Raw genomic sequence first — 24,386 nt, 5'->3', positions numbered from 1 at the left:
ATATGACAATACAGTATGACAAAACAACAACACAATATGACAATACAATATGACAAAACAAAGACACAATATGACAATACAATATGACAAATGAAAGACACAATATGACAATACAATATGACAAAACGAAAACACAATATGACAGTACAATATTACAAAACAAAGACACAATATGACAATACAATATGACAAAACGAAGACACAATATGACAATACAATATGACAAAACGAAGACACAATATGACAATGCAATGTGACAAAACGAAGACACAATATGACAATACAATATGACAAAACGGAGACACAATATGACAATACAATACGACAAAACAAAGACACAATATGACAATACTATATGACAAAATGAAGATACAATATGACAATACAATACGACAAAACAAAGACACAATATGACAATACTATATGACAAAATGAAGATACAATATGACAATACAATATGACAAAACGAAGACACAATATGACAATACAATATGACAAAACGAAGACACAATATGACAATACAATATGACAAAACGAAGACACAAAATGACAATACAATATGACAAAACGGAGACACAATATGACAATACAATACGACAAAACAAAGACACAATATGACAATACTATATGACAAAATGAAGATACAATATGACAATACAATACGACAAAACAAAGACACAATATGACAATACTATATGACAAAATGAAGATACAATATGACAATACAATATGACAAAACGAAGACACAATATGACAATACAATATGACAAAACGAAGACACAATATGACAAAACGAAAACACAATATGACAATACAATATGACAAAACGAAGACACAATATGACAATACTATATGACAAAATGAAGATACAATATGACAATACAATATGACAAAACGAAGACACAATATGACAATACTATATGACAAAATGAAGATACAATATGACAATACAATGACAAAACGAAGACACAATATGACAATACAACATGACAAAACGAAGACACAATATGACAATACCAAAACAAATGCAGAGTGGATTCAGACTCCTGACAACAAAATCGGCAATCATCTGACTCTGTCATTTTCCATAGTTTTAACATTTTCCCCGTGGGTAAGAAGTTATAAATGATTTTAATTTGAAAATAACGATAGCGACTACTTTCTTGTAAATGTAATTAGTTGGACAAGCGCGCCCCCTGGCGGCCATCTTCCCCTTGTTTGACCCAAACGAGCTGCCGTAGCAACCTGCTTTTAGATTAGCCATCGATGTCGTCGACGGCGGACTATTCTCTATTTTTTACTTTTATAAGACACCATTGTCTCTATTAGCAGCGTGCTGGATATAAATTTGTAGTTTATATATTAACAAATTTATCTTTGTAATAACTCCGGTTCATCAGAAGGCAGCATTAGGCGTTGACGACACACCAGCCCGCTCGAGCTAATTTGCTAGCATCCGTTAAGCGACAACAAAATGTCGTACAGGAAAAGTTTCAAACTTCTTTGTGGTTTAGCCGGCGGTTCTGCCACCTTGGTGCTGGCGGCGGCCGTTGCTGATTCCCGAGGTTACTTCGGTGAGAGGCGAGGCCGCTGGTCGAGACTGTCCGTGCTTGACGCTGCGCAGCCGGCGTGGACACCAGCGGGCATCGCGCCTGTCCAGACTGGACACTCATGGGACTTTAACTGGGACAAGTAAGATTGTTTACACATTTGTACTCTTTTAACCTAGCAGTCATGTATGGGTCATTTCATCTTATACGTGATAAGTGTCCTTGTTCCAGTGTTTTTCAACCACTGTGCCGCGGCACACTTAGTGCATACTTGCCAACCTTGAGACCTCCGATTTCGGGAGGTGGGGGTGGGGGCGTGGTCGGGGGTGGAGCGGGGCGTGGTTAAGAGGGGAGGAGTATATTTACAGCTAGAATTCACCAAGTCAAGTATTTCATACATATATATATATATATATATATATATATATATATATATATATATATATATGGCCCTGCGATGAGGTGGCGACTTGTCCAGGGTGTACACCGCCTTCCGCCCGATTGTAGCTGAGATAGGCTCCAGCGCCCCCGCGACCCCAATGGGAATAAGCGGTAGAAAATGGATGGATGGATATATATATATATATATATATATATATATATATATATATACAGTGGGGCAAAAAAGTATTTAGTCAGCCACCGATTGCGCAAGTTCTACCACTTAAAATGAAGACAGAGGTCTGTAATTTTCATCATAGGTACACTTCAACTGTGAGAGACAGAACGTGAAAAAAAAATCCAGGAATTCACATTATAGGAATTTTAAAGAATTTAATTGTAAATCATGGTGGAAAATAAGTATTTGGTCACTTCAAACAAGGAAGATCTCTGGCTCTCACAGACCTGTAACTTCTTCTTTAAGAAGCTCTTCTGTCCTCCACTCGTTACCTGTATTAATGGCACCTGTTTGAACTCGTTATCTGTATAAAAGACACCTGTCCACAGCCTCAAACAGTCAGACTCCAAACTCCACTATGGCCAAGACCAAAGAGCTGTCAAAGGACACTAGGAAAATAATTGTAGACCTGCACCAGACTGTGAAGAGTGAATCTACAATAGGCAAGCAGCTTGGTGTGAAAAAAATCAACTGTGGGAGCAATTATCTGAAAATGGAAGACATACAAGACCACTGATAATCTCCCTCGATCTGGGGCTCCACGCAAGATCTCATCCCGTGGGGTCAAAATGATCATGAGAACGGTGAGCAAAAATCCCAGAACCACACGGGGGGACCTGGTGAATGACCTGCAGAGAGCTGGGACCAAAGTAACAAAGGTTACCATCAGTAACACACTACGCCGACAGGGAATCAAATCCTGCAGTGCCAGACGTGTCCCCCTGCTTAAGCCAGTGCATGTCCAGGCCCGTCTGAAGTTTGCCAGAGAGCACATGGATGATACAGCAGAGGATTGGGAGAATGTCATGTGGTCAGATGAAACCAAAATAGAACTTTTTGGTATAAACTCAACTCGTCGTGTTTGGAGGAAGAAGAATACTGAGTTGCATCCCAAGAACACCATACCTACTGTGAAGCATGGGGGTGGAAACATCATGCTTTGGGGCTGTTTTTCTGCTAAGGGGACAGGCCGACTGATCCGTGTTAAGGAAAGAATGAACGGGGCCATGTATCGTGAGATTTTGAGCCAAAACCTCCTTCCATCAGTGAGAGCTTTGAAGATGAAACGTGGCTGGGTCTTCCAGCATGACAATGATCCCAAACACACCGCCCGGGCAAAGAAGGAGTGGCTCCGTAAGAAGCATTTGAAAGTCCTGGAGTGGCCTAGCCAGTCTCCAGACCTCAACCCCATAGAAAATCTGTGGAGGGAGTTGAAAGTCCGTGTTGCTCGGCGACAGCCCCAAAACATCACTGCTCTCGAGAAGATCTGCATGGAGGAATGGGCCAAAATACCAGCTACTGTGTGTGCAAACCTGGTAAAGACCTATAGTAATCGTTTGACCTCTGTAATATAACCTTTGTTGGCAGTAACAAAGTATTGAGTTGAATTTTTGTTATTGACCAAATACTTATTTTCCACCATAATTTACAAATAAATTCTTTAAAAATCCTACAATGTGAATTCCTGGATTTTTTTTTTCAAATTCTGTCTCTCACAGTTGAAGTGTACCTATGATAAAAATTACAGACCTCTGTCATCATTTTAAGTGGGAGAACTTGCACAATTGGTGGCTGACTAAATACTTTTTTGCCCCACTGTATATATATATATATATATATATATATATATATATATATATATATATATATACATCCTGAAAATAAGCAAACAAAACTGTGTTTGGATAATTGATACTTCAAACTTGCATAAATAAATATTAAGGAATATAACATAACTTGGCTTCTGAGAGCTTCAAAATGTAATGAATAAAATGCTAAAGTTGTTGATAAACAAGCAATTATTTTAATAATTAAATATGGTCTTTTTAAATGAATTATGATAATTTAAAATTAATTATTTCAAATATGTTTATTTTAATGTATAATTCTATGGCTGGATGTAATAAGGAGTCAGAAAAAATAAAAATACAATTAATTTTGATGTTTTTAGAAAAATACAGTAAAAATGTATTTTTTATTGTTTTTAAATTAATAAATATATTTATTTTTAGGTAAGATAAACATAATAATACAATTTATCTCTAGTCTGGATGATTTAGTTCTTGTCACCCTGTTGTCCTCCCGTCGTGAAAAAAGGCTGTCCTCACTCAGGTCCGCGTGGAGCTGGAGGGGGCGTGGCCTCCAGCTCCGGCTGAAAATCGGGAGATTTTCGGGAGAATATTTGTCCCGGGAGGTTTTCGGGAGAGGCGCTGAATTTCGGGAGTCTCCCGGAAATTTCGGGAGGGTTGGCAAGTATGCACTAGTGTGCCGTGAGATACCGTCTGGTGTGCCGTGGGAGATTCTCTAATTTCACCTATTTGGGTTAAAAATATGTTTTGCAAAGCAGTAATTATAGTCTGCAAATGATGTGTTGTTGTTGAGTGTCGGTGCTGTCTAGAGCTCGGCAGAGTAACCGTGTAATACTCTTCCATATCAGTAGGTGGCAGCCGGTAGCTAATTGCTTTGTAGATGTGGGAAACAGCGGGAGGCAGGGTGCAGGTAAAAAGGTGTCTAATGCTTAAACCAAAAATAAACAAAAGGTAAGTGCCCATAAGAAAAAGCTTAGGGAAGGCTATGCAGAACGAAACTAAAACTGAACTCTGCTTCAAAGTAAACAAAAACAGAATGCTGGACGACAGCAAAGACTTACTGTGGAGCAAAGACGGTGTCCACAATGTACATCCGAACATGACAATCAACAATGTCCCCCTCAAAGAAGGATAAAAACAACTGAAACATTTTTGATTGCTAAAACAAAGTAGATGCGGGAAATATCGCTCAAAGGAAGACATGAAACTAGAGATGTCCGATATTATCGGACGTTAAATGCCTTAAAATGTAATATCGGAAATTATCGGTATCGTTTTTTTTTTTATTATCGGTATCGTTTTTATTTTTTATTTTTTTATTAAATCAACATAAAAAACACAAGATACACTTACAATTAGTGCACCAACCCAAAAAACCTCCCTCCCCCATTTACACTCATTCACACAAAAGGGTTGTTTTTTTCTGTTATTAATATTCTGGTTCCTACATTATACATCAATATATATCAATACAGTCTGCAAGGGATACAGTTAATAATAACAATATATCTATATATATCAATACAGTCTGCAGGGGATACAGTCCGTAAGCACACATGATTGTGCGTGCTGCTGGTCCACTAATAGTACTAACCTTTAACAGTTAATTTTACTCATTTTCATTCATTACTAGTTTCTATGTAACTGTTTTTATATTGTTTTACTTTATTTTTTATTCAAGAATTTTTTTTTTAATTTCTTTCTTTTTTTTTTTTTTTTAAATGACCTTATCTTCACCATACCTGGTTGTCCAAATTAGGCATAATAATGTGTTAATTTCATGACTGTATATATCGGTATCGGTAATTAAGAGTTGGACAATATCGGATATCGGCAAAAAGCCATTATCGGACATCCCTACATGAAACTGCTACAGGAAAATACCAAAATAAGAGGAAAAAGCCACCAAAATAGGAGCGCAAGACAAGAACTAAAACACTACACACAGGAAAACAGCAAAAAAGTCCAAATAAGTCAGGGTGTGATGTGACAGGTGGTGACAGTTCACCTACTTTGAGACAAGAGCTATAGTGATGCATGCTTGGTTATGCTTTAAAGTCATATCCAACAATTGCGACGACGACTTTTTACTGTCAACTGAGTTTTGTTTTTTGATGATTTCTGCTGGTTGTGTGCCTCCGCATTCTTTCAAAGCAAAAAATGTGCCTTGGCTCAAAAAAGGTTGAAAAACACTGGTATACGTGATAAGTGTCCTTATTTCAAAGAAATCAAAGCATGAGTAGCTTAATGTCCACAATTAAGTTTTTACAGCTATCTAGTGGTGTTAACCAGTGTTGCCTACTCCTCAGTAAGGAAAGTAGCTATTGGATAGTTGACGTCATCAAATCAATCCATCCATCCATTTTCTTCCGCTTATCCGCGGTGGGGTCGCGGGGGAAGCAGCTTAGCAGAAAAGCCCAGACTTCCCTCTCCCCAGGCACTTTGTCCAGCTCCTCCCGGGGGATCCTGAGGCGTTTCCAGGCCAGCCAGGAGAAAACACATGGAGAAAACACAAACAGATTACAGAAGAGAGATTCGTATTATCCCGCGGGGGAAATACATAATGTCAAAACTTAAGTTTAAGAAAGGGGGGACAGCTCTCGGTAGCCTAAAGCGTTCAAGTAAATATACGTCACTTCGGGCAAGTAGGTCGACATGGTCGTGGAATATGTGCTCCCTCCCCAGCGCACAATCTGCGGCATCTTGCAGTAGCAGCAAAAGCATTGACATTGTGTGCGCACACACGGTATTTAGAAATGTCAATATATTGCTCATTTTGCTATTTGTCTGTCTGTCTGTCTTATCTCTATCCATCTATCTATCTATCTATCTATCTATCTATCTATCTATCTATCTATCTATCTATCTATCTATTAGAGATAGGCAATTATTTCATCCGCAACCGCATCAGAAAGTCGTCAACCATCCGCCATCCACCGATCTAACATTTGATCAGAACCGCACCGTTGTTATATATCTAATATAGACGATGCAAGGCATTAGTGAGGTTATAAAGCTTTTGCCTGTTAAAGAAAGGAGACTGATCCAATGCAGCACAGACATTCGCGTGCCACGCTGTCACGACCCAGACGCACACCAGTGCGCAATCATATGGGAGCCGCGCTGAGCGCACCTCCAAGCGCGTCTCGCTGCCGGCGATGGCTGGGTATGGGCCCGACGTTCCAGCGCCATCCATTTTCAGGGCTAGTTGATTCGGCAGGTGGGTTGTTACACACTCCTTAGCGGGTTCCGACTTCCATGGCCACCGTCCTGCTGTCTATATCAACCAGGGTGAGCCCCACCCCTTTCGTGACCGCACTGCGCGCGGAGTGACCCCTGTTACGCGCCCCCGGCAACAGGGGTGGCGGGCAGGTAAGCTGCGCAGGCGGAGCGCGCGGAGTGACCCCTGTTACGAGCCCCCGGCCACGGGGGTGGCGGGCAGGTAAGCTGCTTACCTGCTGCGCGTGACGCCGGCCGCGGCGAAGGCGGACGAGGCGGGGTGTCGGTGCGGTGGGCGCGGTGGTGACCCTGGACGTGCGTCGGACCCTTCTCGCGGATCGCCTCAGCTACGGCTCCCGGTGGGGCCCTCTCGGGGGAAGGGGCCTCGGTCCCGGACCCCGGCGAGGCGTCCCTTCTCCGCTCCGTAAAAGTGTCCATCTCTTTTTCTTTTTTTTCTTCTGTTGTGGCATATGCAGCAGGGGCCTGCTCGTTTTTCGTATGTGGGTAACAACATTTAACTATGTATATATATTTCCGAATTGATTTAACTGCCACCCGCCTGAATCTATTTAAAATCTAATTTTTTTTAATTTCATCCGCCCGATCCGCGGATAATCCGCGGACTCCGCGGTTGTGCCCGCAACCGCGCATCTCTACTATCTATCTTTCTATCTATCTATGATATTAATTTAACATTAGACAACAGAAGTAAGAGAATTTGTCACACTTAAGAACAAATAGGCCACCCTAAGAGTGCTCTGGACCACTCGTAGATTTTGTTCTTACCTACGAACAAATCCCGGCTGAGAAAACATTGGTGAATACAAAAATCTCCTTAAAAACTTCGTAAGTGGGCCTAAGAACAAAATTTGTTCTTAAGAACGGTTGCTGAATGGGGCCCATAATCTTCCCAACGTGTCCTGGGTCTTCCCCGTGGCCTCCTGCCGGTCGGACGTGCCCTCAACACCTCCCTAGGGAGGCGTTCAGATGGCATCCTGACCAGATGCCCGAACCACCTCATCTGGCTCCTCTCCATGTGGAGGAGCAGCGGCTTTACTTTGAGCTCCTCCCGGATGGCAGAGCTTCTCACCCTATCTCTAAGGGAGAGCCCCACCACCCGGTGGAGGAAACTCATTTTGGCCGCTGGTACCCGTGACCTTGTCCTCTTGGTCATAACCCAAAGCTCATGACCATAGGTGAAGATCGGAAACGTAGATCGACCGGTAAATTGAGAGCTTTGCCTTCCGGCTCAGGAAAGGGTGGAGTGCCATCTCCGGGTTGGGGAGGAGATCTTGCCCCAAGTGGAGGAGTTCAAGTACCTCGGGGTCTTGTTCACGAGTGAGGGAAGAGTGGATCGTGAGATTGACAGGCGGATCAGTGCGGCGTATTCAGTAATGCGGACGCCGTATTATCCCGTTGTGGTGAAGAAGGAGCTGAGCCGGAAGGAAAAGCTCTCAATTTACCGGTCAATCTACGTTCCCATCCTCACCTATGGTCATGAGCTTTGGGTTATGACCGAAAGGACACGATCCTCTAATCAAACTTTACCTATATCACACTTTTTATGCACAGGCAAGTGGCAAACACAAAGTGCTTTACACACAAAAAAAACCAAGAAGAAAACATACATTCAAAAGCACGATTCTCAATAACAAAACATGGCATGGCAGTGAGGATTCAGAAAAAAATGGCACCTTTTCAGGAGAAAAACTAACAAAGCCAAAATTGTATGAAACATGATAAATTATATGTAAAAACATAATGTAAATAAGGCATCAATAAGTCAATAAAACTATAACATTGAGAGAATATTATTAGTAATATCAATTAAAAAAATCCCTTGCTAGGGTACTGGAGTGGGCATGGGAGTTTGCTCAACCAGTCCACATGTGTTTTGTGGATTTGGAAAAGGCCTTCGATCGTGTCCTGTGAGGGGTGATCCAGGAGTACGGGGTCCAGGGTCCTTTGTTACGGGCCATGCGGTCCCTGTACAAGCAGAGCAGGAGTCTGGTTGGCATTGCCGGTAATAAGTCAGACATGTTCCCAGTGGACGTTGGACTCCGCCAAGGCTGCCCCTTTGTCACCAGTCCTGATCATTATCTTTATGGACAGAATTTCTAGGCGCAGTCAGGGTGTGGAGGGTTTCCAGTTTTGTGGCCAGAGGATCGCATCCCTGCTTTTTGCAGATGATGTGGTCCTGTTGTCTTCATCGGGCTGGGACCTTCAGCGTTCACTGGATCGGTTCGCAGCCGAGTGTGAAGCTATTGGGTTGAGGATCAGCACCTCCAAATCTGAGGCCATGGTTCTCAGTCGGAAAATGGTGGACTGCACCACTCGGGTCAGGAGTGAAGTTCTGCCTCAAGTATGTCAGGGTCTTGTTCATGAGTGAGGTAAGAATAAACACGAGTTTGACAGATGGATAGGTGCGGCGTCTGCAGTGATGCTGTCACCGCACCGGTCTGTTGTGAGGAGCTGAGCCAGAAGGCGAAGGTCTCAATTTACAGGTCGGTCTATGTTCCTAAACTCACCTATGGTCATGAACTATGGTCAATGACCGAAAGGACAAGGTCGCGAATACAAGCGGCAGAAATGAGTTTGTCTGGAATCACACTCAGAGATAGGGTGAGGAGCTTGGTCATCCGGGAGAGACTCACAGTAGAGCCGCTGCTCCTTCACATCGAGAGGAGCCAGCTGAGATAGCTCGGGCATCTACTACGGATGCCTCCTGGACGCCTCCCTGGTGAGGTGTTTCGGGCATGTCCAGCCTGGAGGAGACCTCGGGCCAGACCGAGGACACATTAGAGGGACTATGTCTCACAGCTGGCCTGGGAACGCCTCCGTATCCCCTTTGTAGAACTAGAGGAGTTGGCCGGGGACAGGGAAGTCTAGGCATCTCTGCTTAGACTGCTGCCCCCGCGACCCGGACTCAGATAAGCGACGGTAAATGGATGGATGGAAATGAAAAACAATACAAAATAGTATAATTAAAAAAACAAGACTTTAACATGATCAGTAAAAAGCCTAATTAAGTCTATTTAGTCTTTAAAAAAATCTGTGGTCTCTTCAGTCCTTTTATTTTATAGACTAGGCTCAGTGCAAGTTGTTTTACTCTGTCCTCCACCCTGAGCCAGCCCACTTTGGAGAAGTGGGTTGGAGTCGCTAAAATTGTGGCTCGTAGCTGTTTACAAAAAAAAGTTGCCAAGAGGATTTGAGAAGTCGCCAGATTGCGCCCAAGATTGGCTTTTGCCAAGTTGGCAACACTGATGTCAACCCAGTTTCGTCAATGGCTTAAGTTAACTGTATGAGACAAGGCCACTTTGTAATCCCTTGTGATCGCCACTGTGTTCCAGGAGAGACCCGTCTGCACTGACCAACGGCAAGAAGAAAGAGAGCGTCACTGAAGACCCCAGCTCAGAGCAGGACAACGGCAAATCAAAAGCGACGCGCAACATCCTCCTCATCAGACACTCTCAGTACAACCTGAGCGGGAGCAGCGACAAAGAGCGCATCCTCACGCCCTTAGGTCGGCTTCATCCAACATTAATTTGGAGTCATAAGACATCAACGACATGCACTTACCAAATCTTTGCTCGTACTTGGTCAAGCGATCCTCTTCACACCCAAAGCACGGCACGTTTAGCTCGTTTCAGCGTAAAGTGTGCTTGGAATAGGTGCACAACATACAGTAGTTTTGTAGGGGTGTAACGGTACTCAAAAATTTCGGTTCGGTACGTACCTCGGTTTAGAAGTCACGGTTCGGTTCATTTTCGGTACAGTAAGAAAACAACAAAATATAAATTTTTGGGTTATTTACCAAATTTGCAAAATCTTCCACCAAAAATATTTTTCTTAGTGGAATATTTGATGTGAAGTAATGTGAACCTTGGATAAGTCAATAATTCATAATGACATTGATTTTGATTCAATATTATGTTTTGAGCAATGACAGTTTGAAAGAAAAAAAAACAGCTTTGTTTTATTAGTCAACATTGCAACTTTTTCTAAATTACATTTAACCTTTAAGCTTTTTTATTTCACTTTTGTTATGTTTTTGTTTATTTTAATAGTATTTTTAGAATGTGCCGTGGGCCTTTAATACATTAGCTGTGGGCCGCAAATGGAACACTTTTGACACCCCTGCTATAGATAATAAAAAATTAAATGTGATAAATCCATGGATAAAAAGCAGAGCCTGGCGACGCATGCGCGTTTATCATAACTCTCTCTCTCTCTCTCTCTGTCTCTGCCCCTCCCTCACCAATGCTGCTGCACGCACAATTTGTTTTGTTTTTAACCCCTTCTTAACCCTGAACGTACATTGAAAATACACGCAACCCTAACTCAAAATGCCGGACATTTGAGGCATTTAAGAAACTCCGCCCTGACAGCTCCGCAAAAGAGGACATGTCCGGTGAAAAGAGGACGTATGGTCAGTCTATCCTAGCCCGTTAGCTGCTAGCATGGCGTGTGTTGTGCCTCGGTGTGTATTGTTTACACAACGTGCGTTACGCTACTTAATATGTCCATGTGGAAACTCGTTCGGTACACCTCCGAACCGAACCAGAACCCCCGTACCAAAACGGTTCAATACAAATACACGTACCGTTACACCCCTAGTTTACGTATTACATAAACTAGCAGTGTTTTTAATTTCAGCTTTCGTGAACGTCTGTTACAACATATACTGGTGACCCAAGACTTTTGCACAGTGTAGTATTTGGCATCAAAAACCAACCGTTTACAAAATGAATACCCAATTTCAGTGATTACATTTGTAAAAGCCGAATATGACTTGCTTTCTCAATGGATTGTTCAAATGTGCCTAATTTAGTGGCATGTATAGGAAACAGTACTCATTTTTCCCTCATGTTTGTCCCACAGGTCGAGAGCAGGCTGAGTTGACAGGCCTTCGATTGGCAGCGTTGGGATTGAAATACGACGTCCTAGTCCACTCCAGCATGGCCAGAGCCACGGAGACGGCGCACATCATCAGCAAACACCTTCCAGGTAACAAAGACACTTCACTGCTTGTCATACTTGCCAACCTTGAGACCTCCAATTTCGGGAGATGGGGGGGTGGGTGCGGAGGGCGTGGTTGGGGCGGGGGCGTGGTTAGGGGCGTGTTTAAGAGGGGAGGAGTATATTTACAGCTAGAATTCACCAAGTCAAGTATTTAAGGATTGAATTGTCCATCCTTGTTCTATTCTCTGTCACTATCTTTCTAACCATGCTGAACACCCTCTCTGATGATGCATTGCTGTGTGGCACGCACAAAAGTGCTTTCATCAAATGCACTAGATGGCAGTATTGTCCTGTTTAAGAGTGTCACAACATTGCTGTTTACGGCAGACGGACTGCTTTACTGTAGACGTTCTTTATATTGTGGGAAAGCGGACTCAGGTCCGCATGGAGCTGGAGGGGGCGTGGCCTCCAGCTCCGCCTGAATTTCGGGAGATTTTCGGGAGAAAATTTGTCCCGGGAGGTTTTCGGGAGAGGCGCTGAATTTCGGGAGTCTTCCGGAAAATCCGGGAGGGTTGGCAAGTATGCTGCTTGTCCCGCGCTGCTATTAATAGCAATTGTCGTGTTTCACAATCTAACTTTTCTCCCTCGTTCCTTCAGACGTGGAGCTGCAGAGCTGTGACTTGCTGCGCGAAGGAGCGCCCATTGAGCCGGTTCCGCCCGTCACCCACTGGAAGCCCGACGCTGTGGTGAGAGAAGTTGCACATGCTCACACGGATCTTTGCAGCGCATTTGATTAAAAAAAACCCTCATAAACAAGCACATATAAACAAGTTACATAGAATCAACAAAACTTGCAACAGAGGCATACCTGCCAACTACTCCGGTTTTCCCGTAATTAGTACGGTTTTCATCAACCTATTCTGGGTTACGGTTGCAGTGATAAAAAATACGGTTTTTCATTAATTAAAAAAAAAAAATTTTTTTTAAGTTTTATTCACGAAATCGCGTGACAACAATGACAATCGACACTGCTTCCCGTAACTTCCTATCGAGCCATTCCGAATGCCATGCGGGAGGCTATTTATAGCACCGCTGCCAAGCACGAGTTTCCAAACGAGCGAACGATCATGGAATCAGCCGGAGAAAAATCGCAAACGAGTCTTAAACCGAAAAGAAAACTGCAGTCATTCCGTGAAGAATATTCAGAAGCCTATCTGGGAATAATTATCCGTTCCAAAAAGGGTGAAAACTACGCGAATTGCACCTTGTGCAGACAAGATTTTTCGATCGGACACGGAGGAATTAGCGATGTAAAAGACCATGTTGGGACAAAAAAACACAAGTCTAATGCCGTTGCTAGCGATACAAGTGGAAAACTTTCAACGTTTTTCGTCGCCCAAACAGATTCTTTGGATGTGATAAATGCCGAAGTTTTATTTACAGAGGCAATAATTGAGCATGGACTAGAATAAATTTGCATTTTAGCCACAAAAAGGTAATGACACCAATGTTATCTATTGGAATTGTTTAGTACTGTTATACTGTTAAAAGTGTTTATACTATTTATGCTTTCAAGTCCAAGTTGAAGAAATCTAAATGTTGACAGCATAACTACCAAAGAAGTATGTCCTTAATATTTTTGCAGTGCTATTTCTGTTGAAAAGTTAAAATGATTACATTAGAGATTTGATGTGCCACTTTTCAAGTGTCTGATGGCTTAAATTAATTTTCATTAATTTTTCATATTTTGAATTCTTTTGAAAGGCTTACAAAAAAACTACATTTGAATTGTAATTCCATGCTATTGACAGGACTATTAATTTTAATGAAGTTAGCTTACCATGTTTACAGTATGATAATTGTGATAGAAATGTGAATTTTAGGCACATAATATTTTTTACAATTGAACAAGGCAGTAGATTATACAAGTTTAGACAGAAAGTTAATAATGACACCAATTTTTTTTTTTAATGGAATTGTTTAGTACTGTTTTACCATTTGTTTACTGTAAAAAGTGTTTATACTGTTTATACTTTCAATTAACAAATTGAAGTCTTGTGAAAGGTTGACAGGATAACTGGCATTACCGTAACTGTCAAAATAATTTCAAACTATTGAAGTTAGCTTACAGAATAAACATGTCAATCAACCCATATGATTTTTGCTGTAATATTTTTGTTTTGAAAAGTCACTGTGACTGATAGAAAAGTGATGGTTTTAGCAACATTTTAACCTGTCTGAATGCTAATAATTATTTTGCGTCGGGGGGCGAAGCCTGAACCCCCCACCAGGACTTTGTCCTGGACCTACCGGGGCCTACGGCCCCTGGACCCCGGCTACTAGGTTTTTCTGATTTCAAAAGTTGGCAGGTATGCACACATACTGTACAGCAAATTTTTACAGCTAAATGTGTACATATCTTTTATACATACATACATATTGACCCCCCAGACACATTTTTTTTCTCTCAATGTGGCCCCCCCGAGTCAAAATATTTGCCCAGCTCTGATGAGCAGCTTCCTCACCTCGTCACGGGGGCTTTCATCCATCGACCAAGACCAGACTTAAGTCCAGGGGAGACAGGGCCTTCTCTGTGGTCGGCCCTAAGCTCTGGAACACTCTGCCCCTTCATGTTCAAACTGCTCCCACAATGGAGTGTTTTAAGTCTCGTCTTAAGACCCAATTTTATTCTTTGGCTTTTAACACTACGTGAGTTGTGTGGTCCTATGTTGTCCTGTGTTTTAAAAAAAAAAAGTGATTTCTATTTACTGTTTTAATAAGTTGACGGTCCCTGACACAAGGCTGAAGCTTAGAGGTGACAGAGCTTTCGCCATTGCTGCTCCCTACCTCTGAGTGTTAGACAAGCCTCCTCTCTTCCTGTTTTTAAATCTCTCTTAAAAACATACTTTTATTCCATGGCTTTTAACACTGAGTGATATCCATCCTGCAATGGCGCCCCATAATACACCTGCTGTGAACCTGTTTTTATGTTTTTATTTATTCTATTTTTATTTTTTTATTTTTTTATCGTGTTCTGTTTGTGTTGTGTTGTTTGCTCGGTACTCGTTTTATCTTTTAACCTGTCTATTGTACAGCACTTTGGCTACCCCTGTGGTAAATTTTAAATGTGCTTTATAAATAAAGTTGATTTGATTTGATTTAATCATATTTATTTTTATATTGTTTTTATATTTATTTATTTTTTGTTTTTATTCAGTCATTGGTGGAGCTAAGGATAATATTTAAATATTGTTTTTAATATTGTTGTGCAGCACTTTGGAAACATTGTTGTTGTTTAAATGTGCTATATAAATAAAGTGGATTGGATTCATCCTCTGTGCCATCCTCCAGCAGTACCATGAAGACGGAGCACGCATCGAGGCAGCCTTCCGCCGCTACATCCACCGCGCCAACCCCAAGCAGAAGGAGGACAGCTACGAGATCATCGTGTGTCACGCCAACGTCATCCGATACTTTGTCTGCAGGTTTGTGATTGGCTTCTTGGCGCCTTTAGCAGTCACATGTCTACTGTCGGCTGTGATGCTTATTCTGAACTCTTCCTCATACATTCAGGTTTTGTGCTGCCCATTCCCATCTTGATCATCCATGTGTAAAATGGGCCGATACTAGTACCGATCACATTGGATTATAAGGCGCACTGCAGATGAGCATGTCTAGACAGGTCTTTTTTCATACAAAAGGCGCCTTAAAGAGGTCATAATTAGGGCCCGCATGGCCCATTGTAAAAGGAATCCCAACGGGAGTCCTTTTGCAATGGGACATAAGGACCTATTGTTTTTCTAAGGTTTTATTATTATTCCGCCGCCTCTTTGAGCACTAATTTGACCCACTTAACAAACTCACCATATTTGACCCACACATCAGGACCTGCGAAAATTGTTTTTTAATAAAGAAACCGAACCCCAAAACTCAGAATTGCGCTCTAGCGCCCCCTAGAAAGAAAACTGCTTATAACTTCCAGTACGAATGTTGTAGAGACATGAAACAAAAACCTCTATGTAGGGCTCACTTAGCCCTACTTTTCATTAATTAATTTCCTCGGGCAAAAATCAACAGGAAGTTGGCAATTCCCCTTTCAAGACAAAAATGTACTAAAAACAGTCACTTTTGCCTCTTTGAGCTGTAATTTGACCCCCCTTAACATGCTTCAAAACTCACCGAACTGAACACACACATCAGGACTGGCAAAAATTGCGATCTAATAAAAAAACCTAACCCCAAATCTCAAAAATTGCGCTCTAGCGCAATTTTTGAATAAAACGCAGAAAAAACTGCTCCTCGGAAGAAAAAAAAATGACAAAACTGCCTGTAACTCCCACTGGGAAGGTCGGAGAGACATGAAACAAAAACCTCTATGTAGACAAAAAGTATTGGGACAATTCGGACTAAAAGTAGACAAAAGTATTGGGACACTTATGACGAAAACTGAACAAAAGTATTGGGACACTTACACTGGAAACAATTATTGGGACACTTAGGAATACCACTGAACAAAAATATTGGGACACTTGGGACTAAAACTTGACAAAAGTATTGGGACACTTATGGCTACCACTGAACAAAAGTATTGGGACACTTAGGACGACAACTGGACAAAAGTATTGGGACACTTAAGATTACAACTGGACAAAAGTATTGGGACACTTGGGACTACAACTTGACAAACGTATTGGGACACTTATGACTACCACTGGACAAAAGTATTGGGACACTTAGGACTACAACTTGACAAAAGTATTGGGACACTTACACTGGACAAAAGTATTGGGAAACTTAGGACTACAACTTGACAAAAGTATTGGGACACTTAGGACGAAAACTGGACAAAAGTATTGGGACACTTACACTGGACAAAAGTATTGGGACACTTAGGACTACAAATTGACAAAAGTATTGGGACACTTAGGACTACCACTGAACAAAAGTATTGGGACACTTCGGACTAAAAGTAGACAAAAGTATTTGGACACTTAGGACTACCACTGGACAAAAGTTTTGGGACACTTACACTGGACAAAAGTATTGGGAAACTTAGGACTACAACTTGACAAAAGTATTGGGACACTTAGGACTACCACTGAACAAAAGTATTGGGACACTTCGGACTAAAAGTAGACAAAAGTATTTGGACACTTAGGACTACCACTGGACAAAAGTTTTGGGACACTTACACTGGACAAAAGTATTGGGACACTTAGGACTACAACTTGACAAAAGTATTGGGACACTTAGGACTACCACTGGACAAAAGTCTTGGGACACTTACACTGGACAAAAGTATTGGGACACTTACGCCTAAACTTGACAAAAGTATTGGGACACTTAGGACTACAACTGGACAAAAGTATTGGGACACTTACACTGGACAAAAGTATTGGGACACTTAGGACTACAAATTGACAAAAGTATTGGGACACTTAGGACTACCACTGAACAAAAGTATTGGGACACTTCGGACTAAAAGTAGACAAAAGTATTTGGACACTTAGGACTACCACTGGACAAAAGTTTTGGGACACTTACACTGGACAAAAGTATTGGGACACTTAGGACTACAACTTGACAAAAGTATTGGGACACTTAGGACTACCACTGGACAAAAGTATTGGGACACTTACGCCTAAACTTGACAAAAGTATTGGGACACTTAGGACTACAACTGGACAAAAGTATTGGGACACTTCGGACTACCACTTTAAAAAAGTATTGGGACACTTAGGACTAAAACTGGACAAAAGTATTGGGACACTTAGGACTACCACTGGAAAAAAGTATTGGGACACCTACACTGGACAAATGTATTGGGACACTTAGGATTAAAACTTGACAAAAGTATTGGGACACTTGGGACTATAACTTGACAAAAGTATTGGGACACTTAGGACAAAAACTGGACATAAGTATTGGGACACTTAGGAATACAACTGGACAAAAGTATTGGGACACCTACACTGGACAAAAGTATTGGGACACTTAGGACTACAACTTGACAAAAGTATTGGGAAATTTAGGACTAAAACTGGATATAAGTATTGGGACACTTAGGACTAGCACCTGCCAAATACGCGGGCCCGACCAATGCTGCTTGCAGCTTTAATATTATTATTATTATTATTATTATCGCTTCCTTATGGTCTACATAACATGTGACGGTGGTTCTTTGGTCAAAATGTGACAAAAATATTATTTATTGTGACATAAATCTTATTTACGTGGCTCACCTTCGGCAGCGTTTGAGTGATTGTTTCCTTGAGCTGGTGTTTAGTCTGCAACCGGACACGAAGTCACGAACAACAAAAGTATCAAAATATGGCAACGTTTCATTTTATGCAAATCAATACCCGGTAGAATTCGGTCGGTGCCTGTAAAAGTACTGAATTTGGTACCCGTCCCTACTACAGATGTCCGGCCGATAAATGTAATATCGGAAATGATCGGTATCGGTTTTTGTATTATCAGTATCGGTTTTATTTATTTTTTTATTTTTTATTTTTTTTATTTTTATTAAATCAACATAAAAAACACAAGATACACGTACAATTAGTGCACCAATCCAAAAAAACTCCCTCCCCCATTTACACTCATTCACATTCATTAACACAAAAGGGTTGTTTCTTTCTGTTATTAATATTCTGGTTCCTACATTATATATCAATATATATCAATACAGTCTGCAAGGGATACAGTCCGTAAGCACACATGATTGTGCGTGCTGCTGGTCCACTAATAGCATACTTGCCAACCTTGAGACCTCCGATTTCGGGAGGTGGGGTGGGTGGGGGGGCGTGGTTGGGGGCGTGGTTAAGAGAGGAGGAGTATATTTACATCTAGAATTCACCAAGTCAAGTATTTCATATATGTATATATATAGATAAGAAATACTTGACTTTCAGTGTTCATTTATTTACACATATACACACACATAACACTCATCTACTCATTGTTGAGTTAAGGGTTGAATTGTCCATCCTTGTGCTATTCTCTGTCACTATTTTTCTAACCATGCTGAACACCCTCTCTGATGATGCATTCTGCTTCGTCTCCTTGTTGTGTGCGCAGTTGTGCACTGCACTCTCTAAAAGCCCTAGAAGTTAATGTCACATATGCATGTACAGTAGATGGCAGTATTGCCCTGCTTAAGAGTGTCACAACATTGCTGTTTACGGCAGACGAACCGCTTTACGGCAGACGGAAACGTGATTGCTGTTGTTGTGTGTTGTTGCGGCGCTGGGAGGACGTTAATGAAACTGCCTAACAATAAACCCACATAAGAAACTAAGAACTCGCCCTCAATCATTCTACAGTTATAACGTCATTGTGGGAAAGCGGATGTGAAAACAGGCTGTCGACACGTCACTCAGGTCCGCCTGAATTTCGGGAGATTTTCGGGAGAAAATTTGTCCCGGGAGGTTTTCGGGAGAAGCGCTGAATTTCGGGAGTCTCCCGGAAAATCCGGGAGGGTTGGCAAGTATGACTAATAGTACTAACCTTTAAGAGTTAATTTTACTCATTTTCATTAATTACTAGGTTCTATGTAACTATTTTTATATTGTTTTACTTTCTTTTTTATTCAAAAAAATGTTTTTAATTTATTTATCTTATTTTATTTTATAATTTTTTTTAAAAAGTACCTTATCTTCACCATACCTGGTTGTCCAAATTAGGCATAATAATGTGTTAATTCCACGACTGTATATATCGGTTTAGGTAATTAAAGAGTTGGACAATATCGGATATCGGCAAAAAGCCATTATCGGACATCCCCAGTCCCTACCCAATACAAATATAAAGTATCCAAACAACAGAAGAATAAGTACTTATTAGATTTTAACAGAAGTGTAGATAGAAACATGTTACAGCAGTAAATTAGTAAGTGGATTAATAATAATTTTGAGGAAAATAATACAAACAAAAATGATGCAATATGTTACCACTTATGTCAGCAGCCAAATTAGGAACCTTTGTAACCCGTTGTGAAATAATTCTATCATCACTATATACCGAATTTTCTTAACCATAGGGCGCACCGGGTTATAAGGCGCACTGCCGATGAATGGTCTATTTTCGATCTTTTTTCATATATAAGGCGCACCGGATTATAAGGCGCATTAAAGGAGTCATATTATTATAATTTTTTTCTAAATGTAAAAGACTTCCTTGTGGTCAACATAACATGTAATGGTGGTTCTTTGCTGAAAATGCAAGCCACTTTCTGACAGTCGCTTCAGCATGCGCCGTTTTGTGGGCGGTCTTATTTACGTGGCTCACCTTCGACGGCGTCTTCTCCCCGTCATCTTTGTTGTAGCGGTGTAGCGTGCAAGGACGGGAGTGGAAGAAGTGTCAAAAGATGGCGCTAACTGTTTTAATGACATTCAGACTTTACTTCAATCAATAACGGAGCAGCATCTCCTCATCCGGAAACAACAACAAGGCCGGAAATGTGTCCCGTGAAAAACCGTCTGACCGGAACTCTCTAATAACTAAAGTTCCTTGGGTGAATAATGTAAACTCACTACACCGGTATGTTTTAGTGCTTTCATGGCGAGTTTACTGACAGATATAAGTAAGAACTTTACACTACTTTATATTAGAAATGGCAACAGCGGAGGATGAATGTCACATAACAAGAAGATACGAGAAAAAGAAGAAGCTTATAGACCAGGGGTGCTCACACTTTTTCTGCAGGCGAGGTACTTTTCAATTGATCAAGTCGTGGGGATCTACCTCATTCATATATATCATTTATATTTACTTATTTATGAAATATATGTTTTTGTTAACAAGTTAAAGGTGTTTAAAGATAATGAAAGCATGTTTAACTCATATAGTTAATATTGTTAAAAAATTAAAGGTGTTTAATTATAATACAAGCATGTTTAATACATATAGTTAATATTGTTAACAAGTTAAAGGTGTTTAAAGATAATACAAGCATGTTTAACACATATAGTTAATATTGTTAATAAGTTAAAGGTGTTTAAAGATAATACAAGCATGTTTAACACATATAGTTAATATTGTTAATAAGTTAAAGGTGTTTAATGATAATACAAGCATGTTTAACACATATAGATTCCTTTCTTTCATGAAGACAAGAATATAAGTTGGTGTATTACCTGATTCTGATGACTTGCATTGATTGGAATCAGACAGTGGTGCTGATAAGGTCCGCATTTTCAAATGGAGGAGAAAAAAAGTCCTCCTTTCTGTCTAATACCACATGAAAGTGGTTGGTTTTTGGCATCTTATTTGTCCAGCTTCCGTACTCCTTTGTATACACTTTACAAGAAATACATTGTCGGCAAACTCCGTAGCTTGCTAGCTTGTGCACGCCAGCTTTCTGAGACTCTTATTTTGTTAGCGCAACTGTGCAGTCGGTCTTTGGAGTTTTGACGACAGGTACGGCGCCAGAGTCTGTTGAAATAAAGTGTTTCTCGCCTTCCAGTCGGTAATTTTAATGAGCTGGCAGCAGCCAGCGTCATCTCAGAAGACCCTCGGGTGCCGTGAATGTCAATCAAGTGACGAAAGTGACGTCATAGTGAAGATTTATGATCGCTCATTTTTAGGACTATTTTTTTAATGCCTGGCTGGTGATCGACTGACACACCCTCCGAGATCGACCGGTAGCTCGCGATCGACGTAATGAGCACCCCTATTATAGACTATGGCATCGGCACAGACTATGGTGGCGGACGTGCGCAAATTTTCAAGACTTATGCAGATCCCAAAGACACATCAACAGGTACCAGAAGGTAAGAAAATGTGGTTTTGCATAATATTGTGAAACAAAACGCCAGATAATGTGTCTTACCTTATACACACACACCATAATAATACTCGTATCTCTGACTATGGTAGCCGTAACGGGCCGACAATCCATCAAAGTCGTACTAAAAACATTTTGACAGATTTTCGAGCGCCGTGTGTAATGTTCTTTATTTTTAATAGAACATTTAAAGTTTTGGTGTTGTGTACTGGCGTCATCTTGCAGTTTACACGTATCTCTTATGTGTGGCTGCCATCTACTGGTCACACTTATCATTACACTATGTACCAAATAAAATAGCTTTAAGGTCGGAAAGCACAACCAGAATTAATCTGTACATTAGGCGCACCGGGTTATAAGGCGCACTGTCGATTTTGGAGAAAATGAAAGGATTTTAAGTTTGATTGATTGATTGATTGAGACTTTTATTAGTAGATTGCACAGTACAGTACATATTCCGTACAATTGACCACTCAATGGTAACACCCCAATAAGTTTTTCAACTTGTTTAAGTCGGGGTCCACGTTAATCGATTCATGGTAATTGCGCCTTACAGTCTGAAAAATACGGCATTTAGTTCCTCATTCTCTTCATGACATACAGTTGTTGTATCAAAACAAAGTCGATACACAATAACTAATCAAAAGTGCAAAAACGACCATCACTCATTTCAATACTTCTTGCCCTCAAAGTCTGTAGAGGGAATTATTTCATGAGTTTAGCATCGACAAAAATAACCAAAATATTATGTTGATAAATCTTTTAAATAAATGTTATCAAATAAAAATATCGACATAACCACTCCAGTATCGATCATATGCTCATCCATTCACCCTCCTGCTACATCTCATGTATTCACTGTGACAATGCTGACAGTTGTTATATTATCCTCCCTCTCTGGACTTGTATTCATGTGTTCATTTCCTGGTGAGCCCCACCCCTTTCGTGAGCGCACTGCGCGCGGAGTGACCCCTGTTACGCGCCCCCGGCAACAGGGGTGGCGGGCAGGTAAGCTGCTTACCTGCTGCGCGTGACGCCGGCCGCGGCGAAGGCGGACGAGGCGGGGTGTCGGTGCGGTGGGCGCGGTGGTGACCCTGGACGTGCGTCGGGCCCTTCTCGCGGATCGCCTCAGCTACGGCTCCCGGTGGGGCCCTCTCGGGGGAAGGGGCCTCGGTCCCGGACCCCGGCGAGGCGTCCCGTCTCCGCTCCGTAAAAGTGTCCATCTCTTCTTTTTTTTTTCTTCTGTTGTGGCATATGCAGCAGGTGCCTGCTCGTTTTTCGTATGTGGGTAACAACATTTAACTATGTATATATATTTCCCAATTGGTTTAACTGCCACCCGCCTGAATCTATTTAAAATCGAATTTTTTTTTATTTCAACCGCCCGACCCGACCCGACCCGCGGATAAAATCAAATTTTTTTAAATTTCATCCGCCCGATCCGCGGACTCCGCGGTTGTGCCCGCAAACCGCGCATCTCTATAAAGTGTGTTGTTGTGAAGAACTGCACTGCATCTTATTTCACTTTCCTTTCCTCCCAGGGCGCTGCAGTTCCCAGCTGAGGGCTGGTTACGTATGGGCTTGAACAACGGCAGCATCACCTGGCTCACCATCCGCCCCAGCGGCCGCGTGGCCTTAAGAACTTTGGGAGACTCAGGATTCATGCCGCCGGACAAACTAACACGGACCTGATTCGCCGACGGCCCCCCCAAGCTCAGTTTTCTCCGTAAGTGTCTTCGTGGTGTTCATACTTGTGTTCCTGAACCACCGCCTGGTGTGTCGCAGGGCTTCGTACTCGCGTCCAACAGAATGTAACTTGAGGATTTTTATACAACTGAGTCATTTCTAAACCAAAACAAGTTTTTTTGTATCTGTGATTGTGCGGTGCAGTAATGGTGAATAAAATGATCATCACACCTTTGTCATTTATTATTATGCTCGAAATCACATCTGGGCAAAGTAAGGCCCCTTAAGATTTTCAATCTGGCCCCCAGGACAATCCTACATAATAGTTTTAGATGTTTAAGATGTAAAGTGTAGCTGCCATTATGATGTGCGATCATGTTTTGTAAGTCTTCAACTAGGTCAGGGATCGGCAACTTTTACCAGTCAAAGAGACATTTTGACCAGTTTCACAAATTTCTTTAACCCAATGCGGCCCCCGAGTCAAAAAGTGTGGGGACCCCTGATGTACACTGAAAAATTAGGGAACACAACAGATTGCATATAATTTATAAACATAATTACATTTTCAAAATAAGCCTTTGAGGACTTTTTTTTAAATGTTTTTTGGCATCATTATCGTGTTAAACCATGTAACTTTCTAAAGTTAAAAAATACTGAATAAATGTTTTAAAGAAAGTAATACTAAGTGAATATCTGTTGTTGGCCTTAAAAATAAACCTTTCACCGAGTACTATAATGTCTGACTGTCATTGAACTCTCCTAAAGTAACAGAAACCACATCAAGCTTCATAAACAAACCAATCCTTCAACACATTTTTTCAACTTCCACCCAAAATGAAGACACAATATGACAATACAATATGACAAAACAAAGACACAATATGACAATACAATATGACAAAACAAAGACACAATATGACAAAACAAAGACACAATATGACGATACAATATGACAAAATGAAGACACAATATGA

General features: G+C 41.2%; 1 protein-coding gene across 2 annotated transcripts; it reads left to right on the top strand.

Annotated features, from left to right (window-relative positions):
• The first annotated feature begins 1,209 nt into the window (after positions 1–1,209).
• Positions 1,210–23,647, top strand: LOC133623015 (serine/threonine-protein phosphatase PGAM5, mitochondrial-like). 2 transcript variants are annotated; one of them, XM_061985911.2, is made up of 6 exons: positions 1,210–1,692; positions 10,328–10,500; positions 11,859–11,984; positions 12,597–12,685; positions 15,294–15,424; positions 23,268–23,647. In XM_061985911.2, exons 1-6 carry the CDS (start codon positions 1,475–1,477, stop codon positions 23,416–23,418), a joined length of 888 nt encoding a protein of 295 aa, XP_061841895.1. In that variant the 5' UTR covers positions 1,210–1,474; the 3' UTR covers positions 23,419–23,647. The 2 variants fall into 2 exon arrangements, with proteins under 2 accessions (XP_061841895.1, XP_061841894.1); XM_061985910.2 differs by having other exon boundaries at positions 15,291–15,424.
• The last annotated feature ends 739 nt before the right edge of the window (positions 23,648–24,386 follow it).

This window comes from Nerophis lumbriciformis, linkage group LG12, assembly GCF_033978685.3.
Source record: "Nerophis lumbriciformis linkage group LG12, RoL_Nlum_v2.1, whole genome shotgun sequence".
Lineage (NCBI taxonomy): Eukaryota > Metazoa > Chordata > Actinopteri > Syngnathiformes > Syngnathidae > Nerophis > Nerophis lumbriciformis.
Note: the sequence above shows the minus strand (reverse complement) of the source record. Positions and strands in the feature narration are given on the sequence as shown.